General features: G+C 40.0%; 5 protein-coding genes across 5 annotated transcripts in view; 2 read left to right on the forward strand and 3 right to left on the reverse strand.

Moving 5' to 3' along the window:
- LOC140311609 (contactin-associated protein-like 4) overlaps positions 1-1,129 on the reverse strand; it is a 99,437-nt gene extending 98,308 nt beyond the window's left edge. Inside the window, exon 1 of the mRNA XM_072389015.1 lies at positions 860-1,129. Coding sequence (XP_072245116.1) covers positions 860-938 — 79 coding nt within the window. The 5' untranslated portion in view covers positions 939-1,129. The remainder of the gene's footprint in view (positions 1-859) is intronic.
- The window catches only part of cp (ceruloplasmin), a 442,499-nt gene that overhangs the window by 153,176 nt on the left and 269,243 nt on the right, over positions 1-20,080 (forward strand). The window lies entirely within an intron of this gene.
- On the reverse strand, positions 6,104-11,879 carry ncbp2 (nuclear cap binding protein subunit 2). The gene is made up of 5 exons (XM_072389014.1): positions 11,731-11,879; positions 8,638-8,724; positions 8,384-8,478; positions 8,080-8,218; positions 6,104-6,905 (listed from the first exon to the last, which is right to left on the reverse strand). The coding sequence occupies exons 1-5, from the start codon at positions 11,803-11,805 to the stop codon at positions 6,807-6,809; spliced, it is 495 nt and encodes a 164-aa protein (XP_072245115.1). The 5' UTR covers positions 11,806-11,879; the 3' UTR covers positions 6,104-6,806.
- Positions 12,941-14,612, reverse strand: fkbp2 (FKBP prolyl isomerase 2). The gene is made up of 2 exons (XM_072389044.1): positions 14,031-14,612; positions 12,941-13,370 (listed from the first exon to the last, which is right to left on the reverse strand). The coding sequence occupies exon 1, from the start codon at positions 14,481-14,483 to the stop codon at positions 14,067-14,069; it is 417 nt and encodes a 138-aa protein (XP_072245145.1). The 5' UTR covers positions 14,484-14,612; the 3' UTR covers positions 12,941-13,370; positions 14,031-14,066.
- LOC140311266 (protein NCBP2AS2-like) lies at positions 18,668-19,755 on the forward strand. Its single transcript, XM_072388659.1, has 2 exons — positions 18,668-18,745; positions 18,872-19,755. The coding sequence occupies exon 2, from the start codon at positions 18,928-18,930 to the stop codon at positions 19,231-19,233; it is 306 nt and encodes a 101-aa protein (XP_072244760.1). The 5' UTR covers positions 18,668-18,745; positions 18,872-18,927; the 3' UTR covers positions 19,234-19,755.

A 20,080-nucleotide genomic window follows, 5' to 3' on the forward strand; every position in this document is an offset into this window, starting at 1 on the left:
CATTCCTTTGGGAATTTTTCCAACATCTCCTTGGACAGATCAGTTTCTCTGCCCCTCTTTTGCTTTCAAGAAAATATCCAAATGCAGGAAAAGATAAATTGAAAAGGCAACTTGTGGGATTTAGCATCTCTTAACCCTCTAAGCGCCATGGTCGAAAGACAGTCATTCCACAGAGGAGGAGTACTCCTTAATAACAGCAAGCTCCTACTTGGGTTGAATTCAACCCAAGACAAGTCTCTATATGCACAAGCAGAATAGAGAATTTATTTCTTTGCTAATCTGGAGAAACAGGTCACACAGCAGATCAAAGCCATATGTTTAGTTGTGCAAAAGTGAGTGCTTTTAGGATATAGATAAGAGGACCATTTAAAACATTTTATCTGGCATTGACCAACTTTTCAACATATGAGTAACTTATTTTTAAAACCAAAGTTACGGATTTATCCACTGTGAGAATACGCAGCTTTTCTCTGCTGTCAGTTTTTGTGAACTCTTTCTTTAGCGTTTCTCAACATTGTGTAGACGGTTATGAATAACATAATAATTAGCAGATTAATTAGTAACGATTGTATTATCTTAAACATTTTAGATATTAATCTCATTCTAGCGTCAAGGAGTATCAGGAAACAATCTGTCAAAAGAATGTGCAACAATAAAGAAAACAATTAAAATCTCATTTGTTATTCTCCATCACTTAAGACTTGCATTGTATTTGGTGCCTGCTAAACACAAAGTGTGCCCCATTCTTAATCAATACCCTTTCAGCTTGCCGAGAGAAATTAACCATTAGGTTCTCCTTCAACAAAGAGAACCCTCAACACCCCACTCAGGCATCACCAGAAGCAACCGAGCTTCTCACCTTCTCCATCTGTCCCACAAGAGCCAAGCAGCAGTGAGGCGACGAGTGCAATAATCCCACTTTTACTCGCTGGTGGCATGTTGAAGCCACGGGATGTTGCAGAGTGCAATTCCGCCTGTCGGAGGATGGCTGTGCCGTCCTTCCACCTCCTCCTAGGTCCTGTTCGCTTCTCTCCTCTGCCCCTCTCCAGCTCCGCTCTGGTGCGCTGCAGTGAAGTCTGCAGCAGTTTGTAGAAGCTGGCCGGCACCCGGTGAGAAGGAAGGGTGCTGTCACACTGCCTGCTTTCTGTCAAGCGATGAAGGAGAGGGACCGGAGCAGCGAAAAGAAGCAGGAATGAGGCTGTCGCAGGTCTGAGTCCAGCACACCTCTCTCACTGAAGAAGCTCAGATATCCAGGAGTAGTTTCACAGCACGGTGCGAGCATGTGGGTATGATGCTTAACTGTTTAGGTAGCCGTCCGCTATATGTCCCGATAAAATAAAAGCAAGCAACTCCTGTAGGGTAGAAACTTTGAAATCAAACTTGAGATCAATGGGGACGTCAATGGCTAAAAACAATCAAGCAACCACAGGGTTAAAACCCATCTGAAATATTGTATGAATACTGACTTGCGTTTATCCTAACAAAGAAACTATCAACACATATTTACTAATTCAGTATTTGAATGGTCAGCGGTATGAAAACCGTCATGGATTTCCTTTGACAAGTCAAAATCTTAACAGATTGGGCTGCAACTTGCCTCAAAACTAGTTCTGACATAAAAGGATGATGGAGAGCATTTTCCTTTACCACTTAGTGCCTGGGTTATTTCCACCTCAATTAACATCCCACCATTTACTCAGTAACACCTCTAAGACAACAATGCTGTCATTTTAGGTTATTAGAGGCCATAGATAAGTAGCATGTAACCCCATATCACTTACAGTTTGTTTAGATTAAGGCTATGGAACTATTTTCTAAGAGTTAGGAAAAGATCATGGTTTGGCTTGAAATACAGCTGTTCAGAACCTTGCACATTACTTGAGTCCTCTGCCTTTTTTTTCTTCTTCCTAGCAGATGTGGCCAATAATTACCTTAAAAGAAAATCTGACATCCAGTGGTCGTGAATGTAACTGCACTTGTAAAATTGTGGTGGTGGGGGTTTAGCCCTCACCATTTTGTCTAATAGTTGCCTAGTAGTTAGATTTTTTTTTAACCTTAACCAAGTTAATTATTTTTTAGCCAGTCAGAAAGTGCCAACATTTCATGGTAATGTTTTCATGTAACTAAAATCATCCAGTAGAATTGCAATCATGGGATGATGGTCTCATAAAAAGAATGTATTTCAGCCCATGACTGTTTCCTCACCCTAATTAAATTTGGTAGTTTGTAATTTGAAAGATAGAAGCATCTATTCTGCCATTCCTCCCTATTTTATAGTTCCATTATTGACCACAAATCTGAATTTTTTCCTGGAGGAAAAAAAAAAATTGTTTCATGTTTCCAAATAAAACATAGTTTTGCTGTTGTCTGTGTCAGTACTTATGTTGAAGAATATTTTATAATAGAAAGTTATATTTTTTGCTTTAATTCTTTATAAAATACTTTTTGCAGTTAACTTAAAAAAAATGAAAACTGTAAAATGTGGGTGTAAATCAATAAAACTAAATTCCTAATAAAGTTGATCTCATTCATATAATTGCTTATTTTGTCAGATGGCTAAACAGGTCATAAACCATGACTGAGAAGCGGCCCATTAAAAGTATGTGTCAAGTCACATTCACTTAAAGCATTTTAAGACATAATGCTGTAATAAAATCCTGATGTTATAACCACAACAGCTTCTGACAAATATTCCCATACAATTGAATTAAAGATAACTATGCAGTGATTTCAGCTGTACTTACATGTACAATGACACAGAGAAATAAGTCCCAGAATGTCTTGAGTGTTTCCTCACACAGTCCACAGCTTTCAATAGCACTTCAATTCAATTCAGTTTTATTTATATAGTGCCAGATTACAACAATTGTCATCTCAAGGCACTTAAGTAATATAGTCCAATTCAAGCCAATTGGAATTCAATTCATTGTAATCATAATCCAATTAATTCATTTGGAGCCAATTCAAAAATAATATCCTAGCTAAGGAAACCAACAGATTGCACCGAAACTTGTCTTTAGTCCAATCTCCCGTCCTGAGCGTGCCTGAGGCGACTGTGGAAAGGAACGACTCCCTTTTAACAGGAAGAAACCTCTGGCAGAACCAGACTCAGGAAGGGTGGCCATCCGCCTCGACCAGCTGGGGTTTGAGAAGACAGAAAAGAGGGGGGGAAAACACCATAACACCATTCAAAGAATACCTGTTGGAACAGGGAAACACAAGTTAATAACCACAATAATGTCACATGTACATAAAATCATTTGAGAAATTAAACAGGGGGAAAAAGAGGGCAAAGTGAGGAAAGGTGTGACAGATGAGGTCCCCCAGCAGTCTAAGCCTATAGCAGCTTAACTATGGGATGTTTCAGGATTACCTGAGCCATCCCTAACTATAAGCTTTATCAAAAAGGAAAGTTTTAAGCCTAATATTAAAAGTGGAAAGGGTGTCTGCTTCCCGGACATTTACTGGCAGCTTATTCCACAAGAGAGGGGCCTGATAACTGAAGGCTCTGCCTCCCATTCTACTTTTAGAAACTCTGGGAGCAACAAGTAAACCTGCAGTTTGGGAGCTTACAATGAGATCTTTAAGACTTCTATCAATAACCAATAGAAGTTATACTGAAACAAGGACAATTGATCCAGTTTAAATAGCTCTAAAAAATTAGCTCTTGTCATTGCTCAACTCAGCTGTGCTTGTATCATGCTAATTGTCTTAATTGTCTCAAATGGCTGCACCTGTGTGCCCATTCGGATTAACGTGACATATTTCATACTTAGTTTGTTATTTCTTGCAAATCTATTGTTGGAGTAGTAACTAGCATAAGAAATTGCAGTTGTTCTGCTTATTTGTCGCAGTCACACACTTTTATTTAATTAATTAATTAACTTTTTTATTTATCTTGTTTGTTAAATTATGAATTGTGTGTCGTTTTGAATCACATGCAAGAGCATTCGTGATTGTGCTGTGGCTCTTGCCATTTCTCTGGCTTGTTTTTAGCTTGGAGTTTTCCTCCTGTGTCTGTTGCAGGGGAGTCATACTAAAAGTGATGCAAAGGTGCAAGGCTCAAGCGACATGCACAGCTCTCTGGATAACAATTACACCTGGGAATGTTAATTATCTGAAGTTTTCAGGAGCTCAGAATAAGGAATACAACGTTTCCATGGGGGTTCAAAGCCGGCCTTGTTCACTCATGTGTGGTGTATAGTATCACTGGCCTTTCATATTCCATACTGTTTTTTTCTTTCTTATGTTGTTGGTGGGAGGGATCAAAGTCAGAACTAAACTACATAGGGGTTTGTTGTCACCTCTGAAAGTGTTATAATCTTCTGCATTTCCTTATTTTCCATATAAAACCTTGAGTTTATTCTGTGGCCCTTAAACTGCTTTGTAACACTACATTTTCACCAGTTTTTACTGGACTCACTTTGGAATATGGTGACTGTTACCAACGGACTGAAAGAGCATAAATGCATGGAATCTGTGGGGTGAATTTGACGTTTTTTTAATACAATGTCTACAATTACTGGCAATGTTAAATTAATGGCCATGTTATCTTCTAAACTGGGGCTTATGTTGAAATCTCTTGCTCTTTCCTCTTAAGTTGGATGATTACCTGACTATCATCTTTCACAAGCCATTGGCAGAGTGTCTTAGCAATGATCTTCTTAATAAGACAGAGCAGGGGATTTTTGGGCACTTCTTTCTTTATCTCATTCCCCATTAGCATGTTTCATTTATGTTAGATCTAGCTTTAGTATCACTTCTCACTTGACCAAATTTTAATTTAAATATTTGAAGGCAATCAAATTCAAACTGTTAATGTTCTTTTTAAGTTGTTTCAATTACTTTCAACGAACAGTCTTAACTTGTTATTCGTGTTTATACACGTGCAAACAATCATATTTAACACTGCCACATGTGGTTGTGCCACATTGTGTGTGTACATCATGTAAACAATGGGAATGGAAAGTCCATTTGAGGCTCAAGTTTCAGGCGTAAATATTATTCATTCAAGAAAGGAGATATGTGTTCAGTATGAGCTTAAATGCTAAATGGATGATAGAAACCATTGCTCTAAGAGAGAAATACCTTGTTTTGAGGGGTCTACTGGAATTATTGCTTTGAGTGCAATACTAAGTTAAAATCCTAGCACATCTTTTTCTTTTTTTACAACCGGTTTTGTCAGAGCCAGAACCAACAAATAAAATGTATGACTGTCAGTGTAGCCTTATTTAAAGAAACTCCACTACATCTTCTTCCATCCTTCGTTCAGTTTTGCAATGTGCTTGAATGTAAATAAGCAAACAATTTTCAAGCTACAAAGAATTCATTGTGGATATATTTTGCAAAATGTACCTGAACTTTAGCAAATTTTCATCATTTAGTATTCTGCTTTGCTCCTCAACTCACTACAGCATCTCCTTTTGAATTATCTCCCCTATGGCTCCTGTACACAGCACACACTCACACACGTAGGGTTTCTGCTGCCATAATGCTGGACAGGACAAGGAAAACAAAACAAAACAAAAAATTAAGAGCTATGCTCATAAACAACCAAAGTATGATCTTTATCACATCCAGAACAGCTTTGTTTAGGAACAGAGCCCTGGTCAAATGCTAAGAGCGGTGATCATCTTTTTGTCTTTAATAAAGAACTGGGACACCTAAACAATAAGGTGAAAAAAACAACAACAAATGAGGGCTCCAAAGCCATTTCCCACATACAGAAGGAAAACAAATTAAAATAAATCTTGTACATTTGTCAGAAATAAATGGTCTGGATCATTGCATCTGTTGACAATCAATGATGGAATGAAGTTATTTCCATTTTGTCTCTGCTATTTGGTTTTTATGGGTAACTCCTTCTTTTAAATGTAGATTATGTTTTGTGTAGATCCAAACTGCAGGAAACTATTACTGACTTTTTTCTTTATTAGTCTTAAGAGCTCACAGGTGAGTTCAAATCAGCAAAGTATTAGCAGGCGTCAGTTTTGAGAGTCTTATGCCATGAAGACTTCAAATTTAATGCATGGCTCCAACTTAGGAGAAAACATGATACGTTTTATATTTCTCTGCTTTGCTGGACATTTAATTGCAATTGCAATTGCAATTATTTGCAGACATATCCATTTAATACCATGTGTGCATTGTAGTTTATTTGAACTGTTCATTCACATTTCAGCTTATATAATTCCTTTTCCTTAAATAAGTAACACAATATGGTAATACAGATTCTCCTATATGCACATAGGACAAAAGATGACACAGCAGATCTCCTCATGCAGGGAACTGTGGACAATTTGACTTTCCCTAAAAAAAAAAAGGGAATAGGCAGTCAGAAAATTAACCAGACGCATAGACAGCGCGAACTCAGGATAATGGGATGTAGAAATTAACATCTTTGGTCAAAATTTTCTTAAAAACATTTTATTTAAAAAGAAAGAAAAAAAAAAGAAAAGTAAATACAACTTGTGACAGAAAGCTTCATTCGTGTAAAGCAATAAGAAGAAAATGGCATATTTCTATTATTTCAGGTCACCTGATCCTCACAGAGACTAAAGGCCATTTGTCACCAGGTTATAACAGAGCCTTTCCAGCCTAAAGAAAAAGAAAGAGGGTATTTCTATGTTTTCCACACGTTTGGCCTGTGTTATCATTAGGCCGACAGCAGTTTTGGTAGCCATGGTAATAGTTTATGTCTTCCACTCGGTCTGTTTCCAAGTTCTGGATCCAGTGGTCCTTGAGAATTAATCCAGTCCATGGCTGAGGTTCTGTGCAGTCCAGGCTAACCACTGATGGAATTCAGTCTAAAAAGTGTTGCGTGCTTCTGTGGGTCGATGTTGCTGAGACAGCTTACCATAGCCGCCTCTGGCCGGGTCGTAATCCTGCCTGTACTCATCTCTCACCTACACAGCAACAAAACAGACCCAGAGGCAAGAGTAAACGAAAGAACTACAAATGGAAGCACACAAAGGAAACAAACAACACATTATCGAACAATGGTGCTAAGCACAATTTCAGGACTCGGAACATTTTCATGTCAAAACACACGCACGCACACACTAAATTGCTCGAAGGACTAAACTTCAGCTCAAAACAAGTCTAACAACAGATAATAATATTTGGAAAAGATAATTCGGTCATATTTAGAGAACCTTAGGCTGCACTTGTTTTTATAACAATCTGAAAATTGATTTGCTGACTTTAATGCAAGATTGTTCTACACTTTCTTAAAAGAAAGAAGAAAGCACATTTGGAAATTTAATCTCGACTTTCGATTATATGATTGATTGTGGGCAAATTGACACGATATGTTCTGAATAAATCCCCCCCCCCACCCCTCGGATAAGTGGCAGATGATGGATGGATAGATGGATGGATGTTCTGAATCCATAAACTCGAAGAAGGTCTGACTGAAACAGGAATAAAGACTCAGCCGTAGGACAGATGAGTCGCATTTTGTATAGAATTTCATTCAGCACCCATATCAGAATTAAATCTAAATTTAATCTAAAATTACAGATTTTCCATGATTTAAGACAGTCGCAGTTTTGTATGCGTTTCTTTTCAAAGAACGGTAGCTAATCATGATTTCATCATGATACCATACTTTTGTGATAAAATGCAGTGAAACAGGGTATTAAATACCTGGATGCCATTTCAGTTTGTGTCATTTCTCAGACATTCTGCATTGCTGCTCTTTATAATGTTGCCCAAAATGCTGCAGTACAGAAAATAAAAAAGCTTTTCCAATACAACAAACAGACAGGTGAGGCCGATCGTCATGCGACACGGGTTAAATTGGGCAGAGGACTACGCCTACACTCCAGTCCACTGAACCATGAAACTTTTCATTTCAGTTTGTGTTGATATTTAATAAAGTTTAATTGTGAGTTCACCTAATATGTTCTTTGTTGAGCATCTAACAGCAGACATTACAAAGTGCAGCCAGCTTAGTACCTCGACCCATATGTGTTATTAACTTTCATTTGCGTGTGTGTGACATGTTATGAACTTTTCATAAAATTCCTGCAGCGCAGCAGAATTATCATACATGCGACAAAGTGTCATAATCCTCACCTGTCCTCCAGATTTGCCGCGGCCATACTGCCGTCCCTCCTTGAAACCAGCATCCCAGTCTGTCCTGATGATCCGGTCATCCAGCCGCGTGCCGTTAACAAAGCGCATGGCATTTTCTGCATCTCCTCGTACATAATATCTGGTAGAGCATGAGTTAAAGCGCTATAAACACTTTATGATCAGTCTCATAGTAATACATGACACTTTGACAACAAACCAAACAGAAAGAAACGTTGTTGTGTTTTTCCTGTACATAAAAGTAAGGAAACCACTCGTAATTTGAGCCAGATGTTCAAAAGGATACTCTACAAAGCAGAATCCGCAGGCAGTTTTCTTGACTTTGTCCAAGCCGATGATGATGCGCTTGACATCTCCACATTTAGCAAACAGCTCATGAACCTGTTAATCAGTTGCAAAATCAACACATTCAGAGAACGGACGTCATCATTATCAAAAGGGAAAGTCTATTTCAAAAGTAAACTGTGCTAAAATTCACAGAGAGAATATGATGAAAATGAATTCCCCAAAAAGTGCAGAATGTTTAACTAATGATCTTACCTGCTCCTCAGTGGTGTAGAAGGAAAGGTTACCGACATACAAAGTGTTGCTCTGCTTCAGCAGCTTCTCTTGTTCATAGCGGTTACCCTGACACACAAGTAACATTTAAAATATGAGTAAAAACTACGAGTAACAAACTAAGAACATATTCAGCTGGACCCTTCACAACATGCGATAACATATGTAGCCAACTCAAGTGTGGAATTTAATACAAACTTAAGATTTGAAATGACTGCAACATTCTTTTGTGGGGATGGTCAGTGTGGAAATACCAGATGGGGGATTTCTACATCAAAGAAGAGACATTTAAAACAACCTTTGCCCACAAAAGCATTTTGGGGGAGTTTTCTCAGCCCCTCTTTCCACAGACCTGTGCCATAAATTTAGATAAATGCATTAATAGCTTGGTGCTAACTAAGCTGAACAAACTCCCCACCCCCCCACCCCTCCGACCATATATGGTTCAAAGTAAACAATGGTGACAGTTTGCCCTGACTCTGACTCAAGCCAGAGACAGTCGCAGCATGGAGCTCTCAAAAGGATCTCACCCAGAATCACTTTTTAACTGAATCTTGAAACTGTATTAAATGCGCTTTGTATCTTGGTACAAGTTCTTTCATGTTCTCAGTGATATCACAAGCTGCATTTTAATACCTTTTTCATGATCGTACGTGGAATGATACGGAAGATATTATTATTTTGGAAAATTACTAATCATCCTATGGAGCCACATTGCCCCCGAGTGGTTCATAGCACTGAATAGTTAAACCCAAACTAATCAACAACTTGCATATGACATGTGACATTTATATGAAATAATGCAACCAATTCTTCAGCTATTTCTTATTGTATTCTGTGTTTAACACAGGAAAATAACATTGGTTGGTTCGTTATTCATACTTCATAACTCTACAGATATCCATCTGAATTTTGAGACTCATAACCATCATGTTATGCTATGTTATGTTATGTTGTTTTTGCTGTCGTTATATCCTAAGTTTATGCTATATCTTTCCCTTTACATCTTAACAAGTTATGGTGTTTTAGAATCCTCTGAACAAATGTTTATGAGACGGAAGAATGCAGGAGTCGAATTGCTTTGAGGGAAACCTCCTTGCATGTCGCCTTACAAAATACGCCCAGGCAGACGTCACAACAGTTTCAGGCATACCATTGGCTGAAAGTGTAGCGTAGGCCTACGTCATGACCCGCCTCCGCGAATCAAACTCTGGAACCCGCGAGGAAAAGTTAGTTATTGTCCAGTTATGGCATAAGAGTTATTGCCCAGTTCGCATATGTTCTTGAATAGAACATGGACGAAATATTGAAAGAGAATATTGAAGGTCCAGATCAGTAGAGAAGATGAAGAGCAGAGAACTCTAATTGATGGAATGAGAGTCTGGTAGAGAGTCTTTGAAAATGGCAGGAGAGGAAGATGAGATGTGTGAGTCCAACAAAACGAGAATTCACGAGTAGCAACTATATGAGACTGGAATTTATTAGTTATTAATTAATAATTGATTGTTAATTTAACATACCAAAATTGTAAGATTCTGTCTTTTTCCTTCGATTGAAGGTGGTGCCCTAAAACGAGGTTAAATAAGGCTTATTCAGATAGTGAGAACTTTCGGATAAATCCTTATATCTTATCACATCACGCTACGTGTGTCCGCTACAAATATATATTGTTGGTGCCTTGTGTGCCGGCGATATATAATTTGGCTACATATAGCACCTAAACCACAAGTTCAGGTAATTCTGTGAACGACCTGAGAGCTTGATGAATATACTTATATGAACACACAAACTTACCAAACGTTAGCCTAATATTCACATCTTTAGTCAGTTAAAGGAATAATTAAGAAAAAACATGCCCTTTAACATTGTGGCCAGTTCACTCTTTTTAGATCCACTTATTGTTGTCCAAAGATGGCAGACACTTTAAACAAAGCTTTAACAGATTCATCTTATGAGTTTTGAAAGCTCAACAAATGGGGGGGGGTTAAAGCATTAGATAAATGCATCCTAGTACACCACCATCACCCACTTTAACCTGAAGAATACGCAAAGTATAAACATTTTGACAAAACAAGGCGTTCCCTGTAAAAAGGCTGAAGAGAGAAGCTATCACTTCAAGTAAATAGTAATAACATTAAATTATAAAGTCAGAAATAAATAATAATCTTCATTATCATTATTATGGAGAGTTACTATAATTATTACAACATTTATTAAAGTTGAAGAAGTACTGCAACATATTAATTTGTATAAATCTGTAACATGAGGTAAAGATTTTCAAATAAGAAGTTTATGGGTATTTAAAAAGTGGTGAGTTTTCCCACTAAGACCTGTGGCTGTTACAAGTGCAAGAACAAATAACACAACTTGTGACAGACATATGAGAGCACCACACAAAAAAAGTTTAGTTACAGTTCAAAACCTTGCAAATATGACGACATTTAGCTTTTAAAAGGCAACATTCGATAAATTCTTGGAGTAGAGCGCAGATCTGAAAAGTTATGAGTCTATCATAAAGCTGCACTGAGGCCTGATCTTGTTGCAGTTACAGTAAAGCTTTTTCTAAACAATATTTCGGATTTTCTTTCAGACAGACGGTATCCAACCAATACTGATTTTTAACAAACGGTTAACAAACTTTTAAAAAATGCCGCTTATCTGGATTCTCCATAAATCAACGGAATCAGAACAGCTAAAAACTAAATCTACTTGTTGAAACATTCAAAACTAATGATCGTAATAACTCGAGTAAATGTCAAAATTGCTTTTAACACGTTTAACCACGTAAAGTTGACCCGACGCGGCATTTGAAATTTCAGAGGTGCCTTAAAATAATACACGTTTCTTTGTATGTTGGTGCAAAATCGTACAGAGGACTACCAACGGTACACAGTCGTGTTAAGATTGTTTTAAGCAGCGGTGTCTAATATGGCAAGTGGTCAATAAATCTATTCAAAGCTCAAGCTGCCAGCTAGTCTCCCAACGCCTGCTGACTGTTAGCTAGAAGCTAACATTTCACGTTACGGTAAAACGGTTTTACGTGCTGACTGATATTAGCGTCACGTTCTTACTCACCTTAAAGTGTTGATCTCTATATTGACTTATATCGATGTAAGAATCACTGTTCAAAGCGTTCAGTTTAGCGGACATTGTGGACAAATCGTAGATAAGCGCTCTACTACTACTCAACAAAAAATGCTGAAAAACGACGAAAGTAACTTCCGGTTCATCTGTCCGTTCACTTAACTGCACCGAGTGGAAGCACTTCATTACACGGTACATGGGCTTAAACGTGCCGCCTGTCAATGCCAGAGCATGTTGATTGTGTGCTGAAGAGCTTGGTGTGCTCCGATTGCAAATTAAATTTATATATAATATATATATATATATATATATATATATATATATATAAATAAATTATATAACACATACATGAAGAATCCATGTCACATCAATAGAAGCTCACCCTATTAAAAACCTTTTTTAATTCAACATTTAGAGACTGCGAAACTCGTTACAACTGTCATTCCTTTCTTATAGTTCATACTTTTTAAAAGACAATGTAGAAGTTTATATTCCAAAGTCTTCGGCTTTCCAGTATGAGTTTATTTATATTCCAACAGCTCAAAATCATAACCAAAAACAAATAAGTTTTTTTAATTCATGGCTCATATTTTCTTCTTCTGTCAAAAAACTAAATACTACATCCATTTTAGTAATATTGGCATGTTAAACTGAATAAATCACATGACCATTAAAGTGGCTGATGTTCAAGGCTATATCTCTGTGTGTGTGTGTGTGTGTGTGTTTGAAATGTGGAGCCATCCAATTGGCTGGAGTCACACAGTCGTTATTGGCTGTTGACAAGACTGCTTCCTCTGTCTGAGGTTTCTCTCTTGTTATTAATCACACATAGTTTAGCATTCTAAATATGCCAATTAATTGATTAGTATTCATACACTATAAATTTTTTCTTATATTTGACAAATATCTTTATTACCAAACTTAGCAGATTGTTTTATTTAATCAATACCATGTGGTGGAGGTTTGTATGGACCATTATATATACTTATTGATCTCTGTTTTGAATTTATCACTTTGATGAAAAGACAAAGACTTGTTACTATTGTCAAGCAGAAGGGTAAATGTTAGAGTAAGTTTTTGTAATTTATTTGAAATTAGTAAATGCTGTGCAGTGTTTCGTATACTGGAGACATCCTTACGCCTGGCATCCAAAAATATAAAAACAATAGAATTATAATGGAAGAATAATAATTACAGACACTTAAAAGTTCACCGTGAAGTAAAAATTTTATTACCATATTTCAAATACTCAAAGTTAACAAAATCCTTGATTCTAATCAGTCTCTAGCCGAACTTCTGACTTAACAATGTAAATGATCTGTGGAATAAAGAATAAAAAAAAAAAGCAGAAAATGTGAACAGACCAGCTTACAAAGTCACAAGAAATTAAAAACAAAAGATAAACTGAAGCAGCATGGCATGATGTAGTCGTCAGCTCTCAGCAAAATCTGGACAGTCAAATCTCTTTGAGTTTAGAAGAGACATACCATCAGTTCCTGTATCAAAACCATAACCAAATACATCAAGTTATACAACAACAGTGGCTCTGCTGAGCAGTGTTAACTTGACACTCAGATTTCCATTTAAATTTTGATCAGGTCCCCACTTTATGCTGCAGCATTTCCTGGAACCTGAAACAAAGACAGGAGACCAAACATTTACATAACAGAAGGAGCAACTGTTAAAGATGTAAAAGATGTAGGATTCATTCATTAGACCAGTTTATGCAACTTTAAGGACTGATATCTTTAACTTAATCCTATATTATTGAAAACTGAGCAATCATACTTTTGGTGAAGTAATACAGCTCAGGGCACAATTTCTGCAGCAGAATTCTCAAAACAGTTTTCAGTCCGCTGATTTTTATCGTTTAGGCTGATTGCAATCTTCATCGATTGTACAGGCAACATAAGGGGAAGATCTGTGCCGCTACAACGACTACCAATCTAACTTCTAAGATTAATTTCCAGTTAAAAAAATGCTAAATTAGTTTAGGATAAAACAGCATGATCTCTATCTATTACTGAATACATACATGCATTAACACTTATTTTAGAATATTTTGCCATATATATATATAGTTTTAGAAAAAATGTATCTCTTACTGTCAAGAATAAATATTAAAAAGGTCTCATTGCCTTAATAACACTACCTCTAACAAAGCTTAGGATGTGCTTTTTCTGAGGAACTATGCACAAAGACGGTATGGAGATAAGTTCCTTACATTCAGTTAACCCTCAGGGCCTCCAATAGATTCTAACAGCATCAGGCAAGTTAAAAATAATTAATACCTTATTAAAGCTGCCTTCTCTCCCATCTCTTCTTCGTCAGAGCTCGGATCTCCTCTCGATACTCAGCAGCTCCACTTCAAAAATGAGCGTCGCTCCTCCGGGTATCTTCGGGGGAGCTCCCCGGTCTCCGTAGCCCAGCTCGGCGGGGATGACCAGCTTCCTTTTCTCGCCCTCGCACATGCCCAGCAGGCCCTGGTCCCAGCCTTTGATCACCTGGCCGGTACCCAGGGTGAAGGTGAAGGGTCGATCTCGAGGAATGCTGCTATCAAACTCGGTGCCGTCCTCCAGCTTGCCGGTGTAGTGCATGTTCAGCACGTCACCCTTGCGGGACTTGATGGGGCAGTTGTCCACTCGCTTCTTGATGCCGATCTGCAGCTTCTTCTTCTCGGCTCCGTGAACCGCTGTCGGGCTCAGAGACAGAACCGCGACCACGACCAGCAGGTACACCCGCATGACTGCAGAGTTCAACAGTTTGACGCTTTATGGGCAAAATGTTGACAATGAATCAGGGAAGTGAGCTTTAAACTGCTACCGAAAGCGGATAAGCGACCAAAACAACCGGAAGTGATTCATCAATTGGTGCCACCAGACAAAAAATCCGGAGAAAACATCTGACAATTAGTGTTGGGAACTTTGACTCTTTTGGCTGAATCGGATCATTTACTCTCGAACAGTAAATTGAACGAATCTTTGAACGAATCATTTCGTTAATTTTTCCAGCAGGTGGCGCTGTAACCCTACTGTTGGCGTTGCACAAAACGGCCACGGTTCTAAACACTTAACACTGAAGGAAACATAGTTTGCTTCAGCTGAGCTGATAAAGTACAATATACAAAATGCCACAAACAATTCAAACCATGTGAAAACCTGGGAAAGCAAATACACAATAAGGTGACTTGTGTCTGTATCCTCCCTGCCATTGTTGTTTAAAGCCCGACACTGACTCAGTAGCTGTCACGTGACAAATTAACGAACGAGAACTATCGTTCAGCCCTGTCACGTGACAGCTGGTAGAGAACAAGTGAATGTAAAACTCACATTGATTTTGACAATTAGTAACACAATTAAGTGAGAAAATGATAAATAGTGCATTTATTGTGTCTTATTATTATTATTATTATATTATTTTAAGGTAGAGTATAACACAAAATCAATATGTTGATATAATTTTCAAAAGTACCTATTCACATTATTACATTATCATTTATCTATTTACACACAACACTATACATATCTACAAGAACCGAAGACCACTAATTAATTATGATTTCATGACAAATGAATGAACGTCACAAATCAGACATCATTCATTTCCTCCTTCGTTTCTCAGTCCACAGTAGAGCCCTGTACGGGACTGTTTTCTTCACCCCGCTCCCGCTGAATTTCTGACCATTACCACCGCAACGTGTGTGTTACACTCCTGCCCGCAGCCGCAAAAATTTCAAAATTTATGCCCGCACAATAAAAGAAATGCATTGATTTTGTGTCTTCTCCCGTCCCGCAGGAGAAAACACGTCATTTTATAGGCTATTAATAAAGAGGTTCACGGACAATTGAGAAACTTCTCCAAATAGCACACTTGCCTTGCTTTGTCTTTGTGCTGTAAAGACCTTCTTTGAGCTCCCTTTCCACATCATTTATTGACATCCTGTCGATAGGCTACATCCCGATCTCACAGTGTTTTTAGCTGCCAGCAGTTGACTCGTGAACGAATCAAAACTGTTTCCTGTGCGAGGAGCCATAACCCGAGGAGTTGACTCGTGAACGAATCAAAACTGTTTCCTGTGCGAGGAGCCATAACCCGAGGAGTTGACTCGTGAACGAATCAAAACTGTTTCCTGTGCGAGGAGCAGTAACCCGAGGAGTTGACTCGTGAACGAATCAAAACTATTTCCTGTGCGAGGAGCAGTAACCCGAGGAGTTGACTCGTGAACGAATCAAAACTGTTTCCTGTGCGAAGAACGAATCAAAACTGTTTCCTGTCCTGCTGACTGAGCTTATGCAGCTGCCGCCTGTCATGTGGCGAGAGAGGGTACTGCATGGAAATGAATGAATCATTTCTGTTTCCTGTCGTGCTGACTGAGTTTATGCAGCAATCGTCTGTCATATGGGGAGGAAGGGTACTGCGTGAAAACGAACAAATCACTTACTCAGACTACTTGTTACTCCCGAGTCATATAAACGATTAGTTAATATTGAACGAATCGTTCGCGAACGACACATCACTACTGACAATAATAGAGCAGATAAACCATTACACATAAACTCCAAGATCTTTAGATCTCAAAATGTGAATAAAGCATGTTATTGCTTGTGTGATTTCAGTGTAACTATTCAAGCAATTTTCCAACCATTTGACTAGTTTATTTTCACATTAGGATTTAAATTAAGAATATCGTGTCTAAAAAAAAGTTACTTAAATTAAGTGAAACGAGTGAATGCCAACCTCATATTGGCCATCCTCATTACCCACAGCATCTTGGATCAACTGAAAGATCTTCAGGAAATTGCTTGGACAGCCAAAGTTAACTTTTAAAATGCTAAATCAAGCATTAGGTTTGGGTACATCCATCCATCCATCCATCATCTGCCGCTTATCCGGGGGTCGGGTCGCGGGGGCAGCAGCTTGAGCAGAGAAACCCAGACGTCTCTGTCCCCGGCCACTTCCTCCAGCTCTTCCGGGGGGACCCCGAGGCGTTCCCAGGCCAGCCGAGAGACATAGTCTCTCCAGCGTGTCCTGGGTCTTCCCCGGGGTCTCCTCCCAGTGGGACGTGCCCGGAACACCTCCCCAGGGAGGCGCCCAGGTGGCTCGGGCATCTGGTTAGGATGCCTCCTAACCAGATGCCCGAGCCACCTCATCTGACTCCTCTCAATGCGGAGGAGCAGCGGTTCTACTCCGAGCCCCTCCCGGATGACTGAGCTTCTCACCCTATCTCTAAGGGAGAGCCCAGACACCCTGCGGAGGAAACCCATTTCGGCCGCTTGTATTCGCGATCTTGTTCTTTCGGTCACTACCCACAACTCGTGACCATAGGTGAGGATGGGAACGTAGATTGACCAGTAAGTAGAGAGCTTCGCCTTCTGGCTCAGCTCCCTCTTCACAACGACGGGTCGGTGCAGAGCCCGCAACACTGCAGACGCCGCACCGATCCGCCCGTCAATCTCCCGCTCCATTCGTCCCTCACTCGTGAACAAGACCCCGAGATACTTGAACTCCTCCACTTGGGGAAGGATCTCATTCCCGACCCGGAGAGAGCATTCCACCCTTTTCCGGCTGAGAACCATAGTCTCGGATTTGGAGGTGCTGATTCTCATCCCAGCCGCTTCACACTTGGCTGCAAATCGCTCCAGTGAGAGCTGAAGGTCACGGCCTGACGACGCTAACAGAACCACATCATCTGCAAAAAGCAGAGACCCGATTCTGAGGTCGCCAAATCGGACACCCTCAACGCCCTGGCTGCGCCTAGAAATTCTGTCCATAAAAGTTAGGAACAGAATCGGTGACAAAGGGCAGCCCTGACGGAGTCCAACTCTCACCGGAAACGTATCCGACTTACTGCCGGCAATGCGGACCAAACTCTGGCACCGGTCATACAGAGACCGAACGGACCCTATCAAGGGGTCCGGCACTCCATATTCACGGAGCACCCCCCACAGGACTCCACGAGGGACACGGTCGAACGCTTTCTCCAAGTCCACAAAACACATGTAGACTGGTTGGGCGAACTCCCATGCACCCTCCAGGATCCTGCCGAGGGTATAGAGCTGGTCCACTGTTCCACGGCCAGGACGAAAGCCACACTGCATCTCCTGAATCCGAGGCTCGATTATCCGACGGATCCTCCTCTCCAATACCCCCGAATAGACCTTACCAGGGAGGCTGAGGAGTGTGATACCCCTATAGTTGGAACACACCCTCCGGTCCCCCTTTTTAAAGAGGGGGACCACCACCCCAATCTGCCAGTCCAGAGGCACTGTCCCCGATGTCCACGCGATGCTGCAGAGGCGTGTCAGCCAAGACAGCCCTACAACATCCAGAGCCTTGAGAAACTCAGGACGGACCTCATCCACCCCCGGGGCCTTGCCACCGAGGAGCTTTTTGACCACCTCGGCAACCTCAGCCCCAGAAATGGGAGGCCCCGTCTCCGAGCTCTCCGACTCTGCCTCTTCCGAGCACGTGTTGGTAGGATTGAGGAGTTCCTCGAAGTACTCCCCCCACCGACTCACAACATCCCTAGTTGAGGTCAGCAAAGCCCCGTCCCCACTGTAAACAGTGTTGACTGTGAGCCGCTTCCCCCCCCTGAGACGCCGGATGGTGGACCAGAATCTCTTCGAGGCCGTCCGGAAATCGTTCTCCATGGTCTCACCGAACTCCTCCCAGGCCCGAGTTTTTGGGTACACTGGTCTTAAAAGTAGGCCACGCATCATGGTAAACACAAAGCTAGCTTGTGTCAGAAGAAACAGAGCACCAAAGTGTATATTGTCTTCGGTACGAAGTGAAAAGATTAACAAAACAGACTAGAATACCAAAATAATCCAATCAGGGCTCTTTCCGATCTCACTCCAATCCAGGAGGTGGCAGTATTGCATTGTACAGCTGTTTGCCAACCGTCATCATACCGCAGAAGAAGAAACTTTTCTTCCTCTAATGTTGCGAAATTTCCGCCACTGTTATGTCATTCAACGTAAGAAACCGGTCATTTGATTCACCTCAAGTAAGTGAACTTCATGAGTATAGTTACTTTAATGTAATTTAATGTAATTAATTTACATGCTTGTATACAACAGCTGGTGAATATATATATTCAGTTAACTAACTCATGATAATTATGTTATTACAGGACTGAAATCTCCCGAGGCAACAGTTAACTGGCTAAGCTAACATAAACTGGACAAAATGATCTCGCGCATGCTAGCGTACCTCATCAACAACCTGCAAGTCGTCGAGAAGTTGGCAGAGTCGCGTCCTATTCGCAGGGCTGCCCAGATCACAGCTTATGCCATTACGAAGGCTCAGATTGTAGGTCGGGATACCTCGGAGCGGGTCCTTCGGTCACAGACGCTACGGCAGGTCCGGCATGAGACCGGCAGAGTCCCCGGCGACCTGGAAGAGATGACCAGTCGCCTCAAGAGAGTACGAGAGACATTTGTTAACGAAGTGAAGGAGGGATGGAAGGATGGCTCAAAGCAGATCAAGAAATAAGCAGATCAAAGTGACTGTTGACAATATCTTGTGAGTTTGTATGCCTTGCGTATTGGACTGAGGGAGCCAAAATGAGAAATTACGTGTAAACAGGCACTAAACACCCTGCAAATGACTACACGAGCAGAGTGGGTGGTGGTAATGTGTGGAAAGGTGTACCCGCATGCAGTAATAATCTATGGCAGTCACGGTTTTCATATTTTTAGAAACACAACAGTTGGACGTGTGCATTACGTTTTTTAGCCTATGGAAAAGGAAGAAACGTCTTGTGGTTGTGGATGGAATGAGTGCACCTCTTGAAAAAATGAAAATAAATAAATAAATCATGGCACTAATACAAACAAACTTTTAAAAATATATTTTCTCCAATGTGCAAATGTTCATCTATGACACTGATCCTGCCAAAGAGCTTGTTTTTTGGTCATAGGAAATGTACATATGTTGAGAGATGTGTATGTATATATGTGTGTATAGAAAGAATATGAATTAATCGGTTGGGTGTGACTATGAATAAATAATTTATAAAAGAGACTTATTGTATTTATTTTAAGTCATTATGTACATGACATGCATTCTGTTTAAAGATAAAACACTTTTTGTTTGTGGGCTCAGTGTCAGGGACTGACACACAAAAATACTTTGTTAATTTGCTTTCACAAAATCAAATAGGACATTAACAAAGATGGGAAAGCCATCACCTCACAATTTCTAGTGAGGTAACAACATTTTATTGCTCCCATATCTTTAGCAATAAAAGTAGATGTTAAAAGGCACAGGACAATAAAATGATCCAGCTTTTAGTTTAATTTACTATTAATTTTCAAACACCTGTGTGCATGTTAACTAT

This window comes from Leuresthes tenuis, unplaced genomic scaffold (genome assembly GCF_036924035.1).
Source record: "Leuresthes tenuis unplaced genomic scaffold, fLeuTen1.0.hap1 SCAF_7, whole genome shotgun sequence".
Lineage (NCBI taxonomy): Eukaryota > Metazoa > Chordata > Actinopteri > Atheriniformes > Atherinopsidae > Leuresthes > Leuresthes tenuis.

Excerpts from the sequence above, each read along its gene's own strand:
- ncbp2 (XM_072389014.1), bottom strand. The coding sequence starts at position 11,805 with ATGTCCGCTAAACTGAACGCTTTGAACAGTGATTCTTACATCGATATA. Across the intron at positions 8,725-11,730 it reads ATAGAGATCAACACTTTAAG|GGTAACCGCTATGAACAAGA; the intron begins GTGAGTAAGAAC and ends CTTGTGTGTCAG. Across the intron at positions 6,906-8,079 it reads GCGGCAAATCTGGAGGACAG|GTGAGAGATGAGTACAGGCA; the intron begins GTGAGGATTATG and ends GTTGCTGTGTAG.
- fkbp2 (XM_072389044.1), bottom strand. The coding sequence starts at position 14,483 with ATGCGGGTGTACCTGCTGGTCGTGGTCGCGGTTCTGTCTCTGAGCCCG.
- LOC140311266 (XM_072388659.1), top strand. The coding sequence starts at position 18,928 with ATGATCTCGCGCATGCTAGCGTACCTCATCAACAACCTGCAAGTCGTC.